This window comes from Wasmannia auropunctata, unplaced genomic scaffold, assembly GCF_000956235.1.
Source record: "Wasmannia auropunctata unplaced genomic scaffold, wasmannia.A_1.0 LD335244.1, whole genome shotgun sequence".
NCBI lineage: Eukaryota > Metazoa > Arthropoda > Insecta > Hymenoptera > Formicidae > Wasmannia > Wasmannia auropunctata.
The window spans coordinates 359,882-373,107 of NW_012027646.1; the positions used below are offsets into that span (position 1 = coordinate 359,882).

Sequence of the window (13,226 nt, forward strand, 5' to 3'; positions counted from 1 at the left end):
AAAAATTCAATTATCTAGAATTCTCTGTGTGAAACCAAAATTCATCATTTAGTTTGTATCTCTGTTATCTCTTTTTTACTAAATTATTCCATATTATTCCATTAAAATTTAATTATATATTTACATTTTACTTATTAAATTATTAGAGTAAATAAATTAAAAATTTATTTATTATAATAATTTAATGAGTTAAAGAATTTTATGTAAATAAATTCTTAATTTGATCAAAAATAAATATAAAATATTGCATCAAGCGCAATTAAAAAAGAAAAAAAACCGGAGGACAATGTATTTAGATAATTATACTAAGATTCCTTTATGAAATTGGGACAAAATTTCGAATCATTATTTTGGACAAGTCTCAGTCGGTCTTTTACTTCTGGTACCAGTCTTAACTACCAGAGGTCATCCTGAATTACTTCGTTTGTCATTTGTTTTTACAATTTTGATACTCAAGAAGAAGAATAATGAAAATAAAATATCACAGAATATTTTTTTCAAAAATTTACAAGAATATTGCACACTTTTTTGTTGTAATATTCTTCATTTATTTTTAGAAATATGTTAGGTTTAATCGATTTATTATATTAATATATTTTGATCAACAGATGATAATATTTAATGTACAATTTGCCACATAATGGACATTTTGAGAAAATTATTTCATAATTAACAAAAATATTATATGCAGTGAAAAATTATTTTTTAAGCTCTTTCGTTTTGTGTAACAGAAAGTACTCTAAATTTAAGCTTGTACTAATAATGTTCTCGAAATCAGAAGTGCGCATTAGACGTCAGTCTAGAGTTCTCCCCATGACTAAAGTCTGGGGGAAAAGCTGTCGTGACAGAAATTCACTGGGCAATCGTGACTGTAAAAAGCCTTGCGTTGCTATCCATTTGATATCATACACGTCAGTGATAGGCAGGGTTAACTAGCGCGTTTACGTACGAGCATAGTGATTGCCTGCGGCACAGGTATCAAAAGGTAGTTTGCAATTATTTGTAATTAAACAGCGTTATCAGTGCGTTTGTTTATCTTCTTTCGACGCACCTTGCACTGGTGTTTGTCAATTGATCCTAATAAAATTTGATCCACCAAGTGACAATTGCTCTACTTGACAATTGTCACTGTTTTGTTATTGTGCCAAACGAAGGAGAAAAGAATTTTGGAGCGATAAACGACATCCGACAGAGAGCTTCCGCAATTTTATTGAGTGACTATTATTTTCTTACGCAAGCAAAGCGAGAAGTCAAAATGGCAGACGACAAAAACGATGACACGCCGGGGCGGGATTCCGAAAGTAAATCGAATCCGGCGGAGGAGAGATCGCGGTATTTCAAAAAGCTGGAAGAATGGCTCCAGGAGGCATATGCCTGGCAAAGTGTCGCGGCAATGTTTCCCTATTATATGATGTCAGGGCAATCCATTACGAATCCGACACTTGGTACGAAGGAACGCAAGTATTTTGGAATCGTTACTCTTGACATGTTCAAGGACAAGAAATGTGTTTATTTTGAAATCAGAAAGTTTCATCAAATGTATATTACACATAAATATAAACATATATATAATAGAGATATAGAAAAATATTGAGCTCAAAATAATTCAATTTATAATAAGAAATAAATTGTATGATAAATTTCAATAATATTGAGATATCTATATATTTAAATTTGTAAAAGTTTTCAATTTTTCTCGTATATGTTGGATGAATATTTTTAATCAGTATTATGAGGCTATTATATTTTAATTGTTTTAGAAAAATTAATTATAATTATTGGTACACAGTAAAAAATAATTTTATATAAATTTAGACAATTGTCGAGATACAGTTTAACGTGAGAATTAGATTTTAAACAAGATATAATTTCAGCTTCAACACCCTTCCAACCAAATCAAGCATCAACACAATCGAATACGCAAAGAGTGATAACTGGAAATGCAGACAGACAGAATGAGACGGTGAGACAAAGAAGACCTCAGGAACAACCCACAGGACCTTTCCAACCTCCAGGAACTGATGGTTAGAATCGATCTAGAGAAATTATTAAATTGCATATTAAATGTCGTTGATTTCTGTAATTTATCGATTCAGGTTACGAGTATCGGATTCCTCCAATTTGGAAGAGGTTTGCAGCGGAATTTATAGATTCGACAATGCTATTTCTCTTGAAGTTTTCCATCACCTTCATTGCAATCGATGTCTTCGATTTTATGTAGGTAGAAAAATACGATATTGCGTACACCGAGAGAAAAATATAGTCGGAATAACCATAATTTAACTATAATTTATAGTGAATTTCGGGGACAACTATAAAATTATAATTAACCATGCAAATTATAGCTGCTTTAAAAATTATGATTATATATTATGATTGGTATTATTTTTTTGTTTACTTATTTTTTAATAGTTATCACAATATAAATAGTAAGCAAATGTTAAGAAAATAGTTATACTTACTATAATTGCAGTTGTATTTACATAAAAATATTTATTTCATTTGTCTCATACATATCTTGATTATAGTTTACTTAGTTTACTATATTAATATATAAAATTATTATAATTTATAGTAAAATTTTTTCATGTTTGATAGGACTATACATATAAGCTCAGATAGCACATAGAGCCCAAAAGAATTCATTAGTATATTCAGTTTTATGTCATCAATTCTGAGCTCATTTTCAGGTGCAAAAAGAATCCCTTTTAAAAAAAGAATTCTTTTTGCATGAATTTTTTGCATGGTTTGAAAACGAACTCAGAATTGGTGACATATAACTGAGTTCTTTTTTCACTCTCTGTGCTATCTGGGAAGTTATAATATTATTACTAACATTATAGTAATAATAACTATAAAAATAGTGCGTTCCTAACCATATTTCTTTTACCATGCAATTATAGTCATAAATACAAAATATTTTTCTCTCATTGTAATAATCTCAAATATATACAAGTTTTTGTTTATTAAGCATAACGTGTTAAGTGCATAAAAATTGCTTACATATCTTTTTAATCATATAACTTCTATTCTATTTTTAAATTTCTTTTTGTAACATCTCTTCTAATGTTTCAGAGACATAGAAGACTTAGATTTGTTGCAAACAAATTTACGTATTGATTATAAAATGGCTCTGGAGATGACTTATGGAATTCTGATTCTGGAAGTAATTCATCGCGTGATAGTTTGTATCTTTGAGGTAAAGAAGCTCTATTAATTTCATAAATCTCATAAAAAAATTAAATATTTATTTATAAAAACAAGTCACCGCAAAAAATAAATTAATTTTTTCTGCGTAAAATGTTTCAGGCCTTTTGGCTTCAACATGGAGTGTATGGTCTTATCGGAGGCGCTACTCCTGGCAAGTACATGATGGGTTTGCGAGTGGTTCAATGTCGAAGTATAACCCCCGTTGAACGTCCGAATGAGCCGGACATGGTCCTGGTGAGCCCCGGAACCGATCTGGGCCTGCCGCTGGCATTGGGCCGATCAATGGTGAAAAATTTCGTGCTGGCATTCATATTCCCGATTTGTTTCTCCCTGTTCTTCTTTAGGTTCAACAGAACCGGCTATGATTTGATCTGTCACTCTATCGTCATAGAGGATCCCTATAGAAATAACAATCGGCCACAGGAGTAATCCCTCTGACAATGAGGGATGCTGCTGGGGGACAATGATGGAATTCTCTGTGATGTGTACATATGGCTGTACGTGCTTCTTGTACCAAATGCATGCGGGTTCATGTGTATGGCGTGTATATACGTGTAAAAAATAAAGATTATCATTGCGGCTGGAAGCCGTTTCAGAAATTTTTTATTCAAATATGTATTATACATGTAATTATACAAATTTCATATAAAATTTTAATTTTTTAGCAAATTTGTAAAAGATATGTGAATTATTTTCATTTCATTGTATCATGCTGTTTATTTAAATCGAGAAAAACCGAGTTTTGTATTAATTTAATAAACAATTGATCCAAAAAATGTAGATGCGGACTAAAACATGAAATTAATTACATTATAGTTAAAATATAATTAGGATTTGTAGAAGAATGTGGGAGCAAATGTTAAAATCTGATGAGCAATTCTTCAAGAAGGCATATTATCTGAACTACAAAACACTTCTGGACTATCAATTATTTCGTAGCAATAGGTCGATGTTAGTAGCCAACTTTTTCTAATTGGTTATCCATTGCGCATCCACGGGAATGTTATAGTTTGACTTTTTAGAATTGTGGGAGCATCAGCGCGAACTCTCTCTCTCCTCTTCGGAAATCAGTAGTGCCACCTACGGCGTTCTCTGTGACTACGTTTTTCAGTCACGACGTCACTTCCCAGTTAAACGTGGCCGACTCGCAGCAAGGAGTGGCATCCAAGCGAGCGTCGCGAGCTGTCAAGCTGTCGGCCCTGAATAGCCCGTCAGAGAGCTAGCGGAGACTTTAATCAGCCGGTGCAGCTGATCGCTTAAATGGCTCGTCGTGGCGGCCATTGAGCGCGTTATCGAATATCTGTTGGCATCGAAACCGCCGGTTTAGACCTGCCGAGAATCCGTTCAGGCGCGACGAAAGAAAAACATGTCGTCCTCGGGCGATTTCGGTAACCCATTGCGGAAGTTCAAGCTCGTCTTTCTGGGCGAGCAGAGCGGTGAGTGTTCCGATGGTGTGCCAAACAAGTGCGTCGGTGTTCTACGAAAAAAAAATATGGATCGATTTTTCCGGCGGGGGGAAAGCGCTATCGCGAACTCCGGTCCTACGGTTAGCACGCTCGATCGGGGTGACGACCCTACCCGACGTCGCCTGGTACCCTTCTAGGTTATGGATCAATATTCCCCACCGCCGCCACCGTGTCCACGACGACACGCTGTCGCCGTGTTAACTGCGCTCGTTCTGATCGCGCGTTTAGGCGCTTAAAACGTGCAACGTGGTATCTGCGCCCTGCGCTTTTTGCCAACTGCTACTTCGGTGGCCGCGTTTAGCGTTAAATGCCCGACAAAACGAAATGTTTCTTGATTGGATACCCGAAATCTCTTTAAAGAAATTTAGTATGTGGCAAAGAAATTTAATTTAAATTTTGCCAATTGCTCAAATTTCATGAAAGAATAAAAACTGTTTCATTTCACGAAGAAAAAATCATACAGAGAAATATGAATTTAATGAAAGAAACAATTCCCTGAATCTTTAAAAATAAAATATTAAAGCTTAGTTTGAAAAAAAATTTATAAGGATTCAAATATGTTTGAATAAATGAGCAATGTAATTTTTTATTGCAGTCGGAAAAACATCTCTTATTACACGGTTTATGTATGACAGCTTTGACAACACATACCAGGTATGCAATAATTTATTATATCTATTAATTTTTACTTAATATACCTAAATAAATTACTTTTATTATGTGCTTTATCAAATGCATTAATTTTTTTTGCATGCACGTTGTGCAGGTTGTGAAAAATTGTGTATAGTCTATGTACAATATGATTTTAATTTGTAGATTAATATATTAATAATTTTATATAAATATTTATTGAACATTAATTATTTGCATTAAAATTTTAATTTAAATTTACAAAATTTATACGTTATATAATTTTATCAGAATTTTCTAAAATTCTTTTTTGTTAAATTTCAATTTTATTAAATTGTAGATTCAAATTTGTTAAAAATGAATAAATTTTCATGTGAGAGTTAATTCTCTATAATAATAAAATTCAACTATATATTTGCATGATTTAATGCATTAGCAAAATTGGCTATAAATTCTGATAAACCTATATTGAATGATGGCTATTGGCTATAAATTGTGATGCTATAGGATTCTATATCCAATGACACAATTTCTTTAGATAAAAAATCAACTAAAATATAGTTGTTTTAAACATATTATGTATTATTGATTAAGTTACTTATCAAATTGTTTTAAATTTTAATTGTAGATTATTTAATGTCTTGCATTTTTCTTTTTTGTTTTTCTATTTTTTTTATTATCATAAATGGAAAAACAAAATTGGAATATCATTTATTCCGCTCCCCAATCCCGCCATTAATTTTTGCACTTTAATAAACTATGTGTGCGAAATAAAATGCTTAATTTTTATTCTTTCACTTTGCTATTTCTTACCCAATGTTGTAAATATTATCGATACACTTATTTATGATACATTTATGCACTTATTAATATGTTTACTAATTTTTTTATTGATATATTTATATTAGAAGATGTCTACATAAAATGTTTGGCGACTTATCCGTTACATATTTAGATAATTTCTTTATCATCTGCTTCCTGACTTGCAAAATTATTTTAATTCGCTATTTTGTTCGGAGATTTTTAATGAAGAAAATTGTATTCACTTTAAATTCACTTCTTCCGTTTATATTATTGCATTGTGCTTTTTAAATTTTGCTATCGTGTTTTTTTATATTGTTTTATTTAATATTATACATATAATTATATGTAAATGTAGCTACAAATGCGGAAAAATGTAAGAAAATGCACTTAGAACGAAAAGACCTAATGCTAGCAGGAGAGGCAGTAGGGAGTCAAGATATCGACTTTTTCTAATCGACAAAGATAGAAAGAGAGAAATTTGTAGGACGTCGATAACTCGCTTCTCTCTTTTTCTTTCTCTCTCTATGTTTATCACATTATCACATTATCCGTAAGGCATTGTGCTAATAAATTATATTGTGTTTAATTACATTATAATAAAAATGATTAATTAAGGTAAAGTATGCAATGTAATGTAATTATTTTTTAATATTATATATTTTTAGCAAGTAAAACTTTTTATGTTGTTACATATTTATGAACATTTTGTTTTAAAAGTATAATATTATTTTATCCTATTTAATTAGTTTATTAAAATTAATTTTTAGTATTAAATTTAATGATTTTAATTTTTTTTATCAACGTTTAAAAATATAATTCTTAATATTTTGATTTATTGCTATGTTGCAGGCTACAATAGGTATAGATTTCTTAAGCAAAACTATGTATCTTGAGGATAGAACTGTGCGACTACAGCTGTGGGACACAGCGGGGCAAGAACGGTTTCGCTCTTTGATACCTAGTTACATCAGAGATTCTACTGTCGCGGTCGTTGTTTACGATATTACCAGTAAGCACTCGGTATATAAGGAATACGGTGTCCTAAAAAGCTATGTGCCAGTAGCTTCAAAAGAATTCGATGTTGAAACATTCTCTTAACAACAAAAATTTTAAAATTTATTTTGAATTTATGTGTATATGAAGGATATATTTTATACATAAATTTATTTATACATTTTTTTAGTTTGAAACTTTTTTAACTGTTTGGAGATTTTAGGTTTTTTGACTTTAATATATATTTTTTTAAGTTTGCTTTTGTTTTTTCATTGTCTATGTGAACAGCATGTTAATCGATAATTTTGATTTTCTTTGTAAACGAAAGTTTTAATAAATTATTATTTTATTAACGTAATTTGATTAATTAATCAATATTTAGAATAATGTAAATTCAATTGCGCTGGCATACGCTATTATTGGTACACCCTGATAAATAAACTATGAAATTAAGATTGCATATTTGTCAGACGCCAACTCGTTTCATCAAACATCCAAATGGATAGACGATGTGCGGACTGAAAGAGGAAGTGATGTGATAATTATGCTAGTAGGCAATAAAACTGATTTGAGTGATAAGAGGCAAGTTTCAACGGAAGAGGGCGAGCGGAAAGCGAAAGAACTAAATGTGATGTTTATCGAAACTAGTGCTAAGGCTGGCTACAACGTTAAACAGGTAACTATATTATATTCTTTTTTTTCACACACTAATCTTTTCGACCCGTGTGCCCGGAAATGAGTAAAAAAATTACCGTTACTATTAATTATTTTAGCTATTTAGAAGAGTAGCGGCGGCTCTACCGGGTATGGACTCCACCGAAAACAAGCCTCCCGAAGACAGTATCCTTTGCGTAAGATACTTACTGCACGCAATTTGCATGGCATATTTGCAGGAACGTTCGCGGCGAACTTCTCTTATTTTACGTGTACATAAATCCCATCTCACCCTTTATCTAGCGATTCCTCGATTCTGGATATTACTACCAATTTTTTTCGTTGTTTTTTTCTTTTATTATGTCTTTAAATTGGAATAGCAAAAATCAGTTCTTATATATGCAATTTTTCATGTTTTTATTTAATAATTATTAGTGTTTTCTTTTAAGATAAACGTGAGTCCTTTTGCGTTTTATATTTTATTTAACCTTTTTTTACAAAAAAGTTTTTATTAACAATTTAGATATTCAACTTTCTTGCCATTTGTCACATTTTTTGAAGGATTATCCGCTATCCGGTCTATTGTTTCGCTCTTGATTTCGGAACTGGATTTTTTTGGCGATCCGTCGGATCTTACATTTGTTTGCGTTATACTTTTGTGTTTTCCTTAATAAGTTCTTTAATCCGTAGTGCAAGAGGTAGTGCTCAAGGACACGCCAATCGAACTGAAAGCCTCGGAGAGCAGTTGTGCATGCTAAGTCGTCGTCGGCCTGTACGGTAGCAGGGTATCGAATCGAATCGAATCGGAAGGAGTTTTATTAATTTCCGAACAGAACCCGAATCGTCCCAGATCGTTCTGGAGCGGTTTGAGGATCTTTTTCGAGAAATATAAAACCGATCAAATTCCAATGAAATTTCTAAGAAAGCTCTTTTTCAAGTTTTCAATAAGCATTACAAGCAAATAGTAAAGTGTACATATTAATATTATTACTTATAATTAATAATATTAATGTATAATAATATTAATATGTTATCATTTACCAAAAAACATTTTAATTTCTTTAATAAAATCGAGAAACGTTCTCTTGGAAATTTTCTTAGGAAATATATATATATATATATAAGATTATTATACATAATATATTAATAATATTAATTGAATTAATTTATTAATTTATAATTCTGCTTCAAGATTATTTGAAGAGAATAACAGTTCTGTTTCTGTTCGATGCCCTGACTAGTAGACAAAACACTGAGCTCTAAGTTAACTTATAAGTTAATGACTTAGGATACTGATTGCATTCGGCCTGTGGTTTTCGTGAAGTCGTGGAAAGCCGTGCACTGAGCAGCAACGATTTTTATTAAGACGAGAAAAAAATACAGTTTCACACATTAGCTTAAGACTGCTTTTACTCACTGACGTGTTTCCGTATATTAGCCGATTGTAGAAAGATCTAACTCTTTCGGCTTTGATGCGGCAATTACATTCTTGATTAAAAATTATGGAGCGCCTTTAAAAAATCGCGAGGATCCAGATTGAATCTAATTGGGATTCTTGCAGTATTAAGTAGACTAAAAAGTATGGCAAATTGTTTTACTTTCTATTGCTATCACATGATCAAAATGCTTGAATTTAAAAAATTATTATTCAATTACATATTGGAAATAATTATTCGAATTAAAAGTAATAATTTCAAAATTAATTGCATTTTCTTATTTAAATTTTTATTAATTAATAAAAGTTCTTTATATTTTTGGACAATGCATTCATTACGTATTTCAAAAAAGTCGATGTTTAGATTTACAAAAGGCAATTAAATATTTTTTTTCCGTATTTAAGTACGTATCAGAGCTGAAAGAGTTGAGATATACTCTTTATTAAAGTATCAAAGTTCACCTGAATTTATTTCACTTGTTAATATCGTACATTATTTTTTTACAATTAAACATACATCGATAGTTGCTCAAATTGACATTAAACGGCTGATAGAAGTAAATCATATTTTTCGTGTTTCTTATTTATTTTGCATTTTTTCAAGAAAGTTAAGATATTAATTGTCTTATACGTTTGCAATAAATAGAGAAAATAAGACAGCTGCATTTGCATTTACGATATTCAGCAACAATCACATCGATTTGGAGATTATGAACTATAGAATAAACGCGTTACGTAAATGCAGTCCTCGAGATTTAAACATTTCAAATAGTGAGTCAAGTTCTAATCACTAATAATATATAGATCCTCGCTTTATCGATACTATAGAAAAAAAATAAGTAACTGAAACTCAACGTTGAAAGCTTAATTCGATCTAATTCTAAATGCATGAATATTAATTGATGCTGGGAAGTTAGTAAAAAATAAGAAAAAAAAGAGAAAACGAAGGAAAAAGCATTTAAAAGAAATTTTTTACGGAGTAAGTGAATAATTAATTAGCAGCTAATTATATCTCTTTTCTACAAATACTTTAAGAGTAGAATAAATGAACTCTGTACAAACTCGGATTTATGTTATTGAATCAAATTTGTTTTCTTTCCTTGAGCTATTATTTATATATTCATTTTGGATCAACGTAAATTTGTTTATAAAAGTACAGAAAAAATGGTTTGTCTAAATACTGCACATATAATTTGTAATTTGGATAAAAGAAGACTTTTAATTTTTAGTAAGATACATATTTTAATGTCTCCTTTGTTGACCATTTGTCAGTTATAATATCTTAATTTATGTAAAAAAGCTTAAACTATCGATAATATAAAAAAAATATTACAAAAAATGAAGAATTTTTTAAATGTTATTTTTTTGTCTATGATTTTCTTTATTTTTCCCTTATATTAATTTTTGTAATTTTAATATTGTTTAAAGTATTGAAAACATAATTTATTTTAACTTATTTTCTTGCTCGACTCTCTTCTTTTTCCTGTGAAATTGATTTTTCTTAAATTAGATAGAAGGTCATTAAAAATAACTGTCGAAAAATGTTAAAATTATATATAACTTTGTAAGAGAAAAATTTTATATGAATAATTTTAATATTTTTGATAATTGTATATGTATAGGGCTTGTACTAAATGATCTAAGAAAATATTTATTTTTTTATATTGGACTTAATTGACGATAACATTTATGGACAATTAATTCAGAATGTTAATTTAAATTATAATTTAATTGGATTCTTAGTTAAATCAAACTTTTTATTAACTTTATACTTATTGTTCTATAATTTTTCTTTTTACGAGATTTTATGTTTTGAAAAATAGCAAGTAATTCTAGAACATATTCTCCGTCCCGTTTTTGAACTTTTATACGCTTTTCGATTGTCACCTTTCTGAGCTTTGATAAGCAGAAATTAAAATGCGATGATATACGCAATTATAAATCAGAGCTGTATTCTCATAAAGGATTATTGATTAGAGGAAAATTAAAAGAAATCTAGTTACAAGATCATCGATTTGACAGCGATAACTATCAGTATAATCGAATAGATAAATATTTAGAAATTTGTAGATAACACTAGTTTACAGCTAAAAATTATTTTGAATTGGATTAGGTGTTTCTTATAAATTTTTGAATGCTATAAACAATGCTATAAGTCAAAAAATTTCAGCACGTCAGGTTTCCAAGATAACTAAGGTTTTAGGTTAAAAAATGGCTTTTTTGACGATATTTGACATTTTTTGGACAATAAATCTCAGTTACTTTGAAAATCTAAGAGTGCTGAAGAAATTTGGCTAATGACATCGTTTTCAGTATCTAAAACTCTATAAGAAACACGTAATCCGATTCAAAGTAATTTAAAAAAAACTTTTTTTTTTGTAAACTAGTGTAATACTAGAAAAGTCGTCAAAAAGATTTGTTTACTAGTAATATCATTAAGGATTGCATTGTACTTTATTTGATTTATAAGAATTCATTGTACAATATTATCGGAACATCACGCGCATTGATTAAGTTTAAGGCTACCAATCAAATGTTTATCAAGTGCAATAATGTATTTACTGACCAATAATATTGCCAAATTGCAAAAAAGTGCATAAGCCTTTTTGATATTTTATTTTTCGAAACGCTTTTCACCTCCTATTGGCACGACGAATAGGACGACGGGCTCCGCCGAGCGAAAAGTATATTGGTATACACGATTTATTTAGTATCTTCTTTTTATGATTCAATTAATTTCTTGGGAGACACCGAGGAAGGAAAATGAGATAAAATTATCACGCTTGATAAGAATGCAAGTTGAAAATGCAACACGCCTTAACACACAAAAGCAGCTGTCGACTTGCAGAATCAATCGCCGATGCAGAATGGTTCCGAGTCGGAGGGCGAGAGCAGCTGCATCTGCTAGGGCGATTCGTCGTCACAATCCGAAGAGAGAAAAGAGCGAAAAGAGAGAAAGAGAGCGGGAAAAATCGCAGTCAATCTCCCGACACGAATCACCATACCATTGCAAGACGCTGCTGGCTTCTTCTGACGTCGTTATGGGAACAGGGGCCTTCGTCGCCGATCTCGGGCCCTAAGTATCGTTTCAAGTGTTACTAGACGAACTTATGCGATATCTAATACTAGCTACTTGCGTTGTTTTCGGGCCGGCTTCGTGCGAGAAAATGGAGACCGCACCTTTCGGGGTATTTCTACGTTTAAGCTTGAAACGATGATAGCTGCGGAGTCCACGTTACATTCTCTGCACTTTCAATCTCCTTCGAGGGTTAATTCTTTCGCGTCTAATTATAAATATTTTACAAAGAGTAGCTTTTGCTAAGGCAAAACTATAACTAATTTTTTATATATCAGTTCATAATGTTCAATATTATTAATTTATGATTTTCATTTTATATTAATTAATAATTCTACAAATATATACATTTATTATACATATTTATATTGTTATCAATATAAAATTATAGAACTTTCAGGCATTGGCTGTTATTATATAAAATTATAGGAAAACTGTGAAAGAGAAGATACTTTCTTTTTGAAATAATTGACGCGAAAGAGATAAATTATATCAGCGTTTCTTGATCGCTACAAGTTTTCGAGCAATAATCTTTTGGCTCTGATGAAAACTACATATCACCATTTTTAAAAGGCGTTCCCTGATCTTCGAGATAAATCCTTTACTTACAGCGGCGATCTATAATTTTTTAAAATACATCTTCAATTAAAATAAATTAATTTCGAGGTATAACAAATATTAATAATGTAAAAGACAAATAAATTAACAAGACCGACTAAGATTCTTCTGAAATCAGGATATTTTATTCTCACTTTTAGCATTTGGGATGCTGTCCCACGACTCTATTACTTTCATAATTATTTTGATATCTTCTATCAATATCTAATTGTCCTTACGGTCCTATATTTTTACAATATATTTTTACAGTATATGAAATGTAATATTTATTATGGATATTACATCATTATTGAAATTTACTTTTACTAAAGTAAAAGTAACATTTCCATGTTGAATGTAA

General features: G+C 30.5%; 2 protein-coding genes across 5 annotated transcripts; both read left to right on the forward strand.

Moving 5' to 3' along the window:
* The first annotated feature begins 800 nt into the window (after positions 1 to 800).
* LOC105457387 (protein FAM8A1) lies at positions 801 to 3,818 on the forward strand. 3 transcript variants are annotated; one of them, XM_011702028.1, is made up of 6 exons: positions 801 to 985; positions 1,244 to 1,445; positions 1,875 to 2,024; positions 2,097 to 2,217; positions 3,076 to 3,199; positions 3,310 to 3,818. In XM_011702028.1, exons 2-6 carry the CDS (start codon positions 1,256 to 1,258, stop codon positions 3,637 to 3,639), a joined length of 915 nt encoding a protein of 304 aa, XP_011700330.1. In that variant the 5' UTR covers positions 801 to 985; positions 1,244 to 1,255; the 3' UTR covers positions 3,640 to 3,818. The 3 variants fall into 3 exon arrangements, with proteins under 3 accessions (XP_011700330.1, XP_011700329.1, XP_011700328.1); XM_011702027.1 differs by having other exon boundaries at positions 802 to 985; positions 1,239 to 1,445; XM_011702026.1 differs by having other exon boundaries at positions 802 to 1,445.
* A 17-nt stretch (positions 3,819 to 3,835) lies between these two features.
* On the forward strand, positions 3,836 to 12,598 carry LOC105457388 (ras-related protein Rab6). 2 transcript variants are annotated; one of them, XM_011702029.1, is made up of 6 exons: positions 3,836 to 4,646; positions 5,272 to 5,330; positions 6,960 to 7,119; positions 7,574 to 7,779; positions 7,877 to 7,943; positions 12,027 to 12,598. In XM_011702029.1, exons 1-6 carry the CDS (start codon positions 4,577 to 4,579, stop codon positions 12,098 to 12,100), a joined length of 636 nt encoding a protein of 211 aa, XP_011700331.1. In that variant the 5' UTR covers positions 3,836 to 4,576; the 3' UTR covers positions 12,101 to 12,598. The 2 variants fall into 2 exon arrangements, with proteins under 2 accessions (XP_011700331.1, XP_011700332.1); XM_011702030.1 differs by lacking the exon at positions 12,027 to 12,598 and adding an exon at positions 8,448 to 10,259 and having other exon boundaries at positions 3,837 to 4,646.
* The last annotated feature ends 628 nt before the right edge of the window (positions 12,599 to 13,226 follow it).

Coding starts and splice junctions, on each gene's coding strand:
- LOC105457387 (XM_011702028.1), top strand. CDS start 1,256: ATGGCAGACGACAAAAACGATGACACGCCGGGGCGGGATTCCGAAAGT. Junction 1,446..1,874: donor CATTACGAATCCGACACTTG/GTACGAAGGAAC, acceptor ATATAATTTCAG/CTTCAACACCCTTCCAACCA. Junction 2,218..3,075: donor ATCGATGTCTTCGATTTTAT/GTAGGTAGAAAA, acceptor CTAATGTTTCAG/AGACATAGAAGACTTAGATT.
- LOC105457388 (XM_011702029.1), top strand. CDS start 4,577: ATGTCGTCCTCGGGCGATTTCGGTAACCCATTGCGGAAGTTCAAGCTC. Junction 4,647..5,271: donor CTTTCTGGGCGAGCAGAGCG/GTGAGTGTTCCG, acceptor TTTTTATTGCAG/TCGGAAAAACATCTCTTATT. Junction 7,944..12,026: donor AAACAAGCCTCCCGAAGACA/GTATCCTTTGCG, acceptor ACACAAAAGCAG/CTGTCGACTTGCAGAATCAA.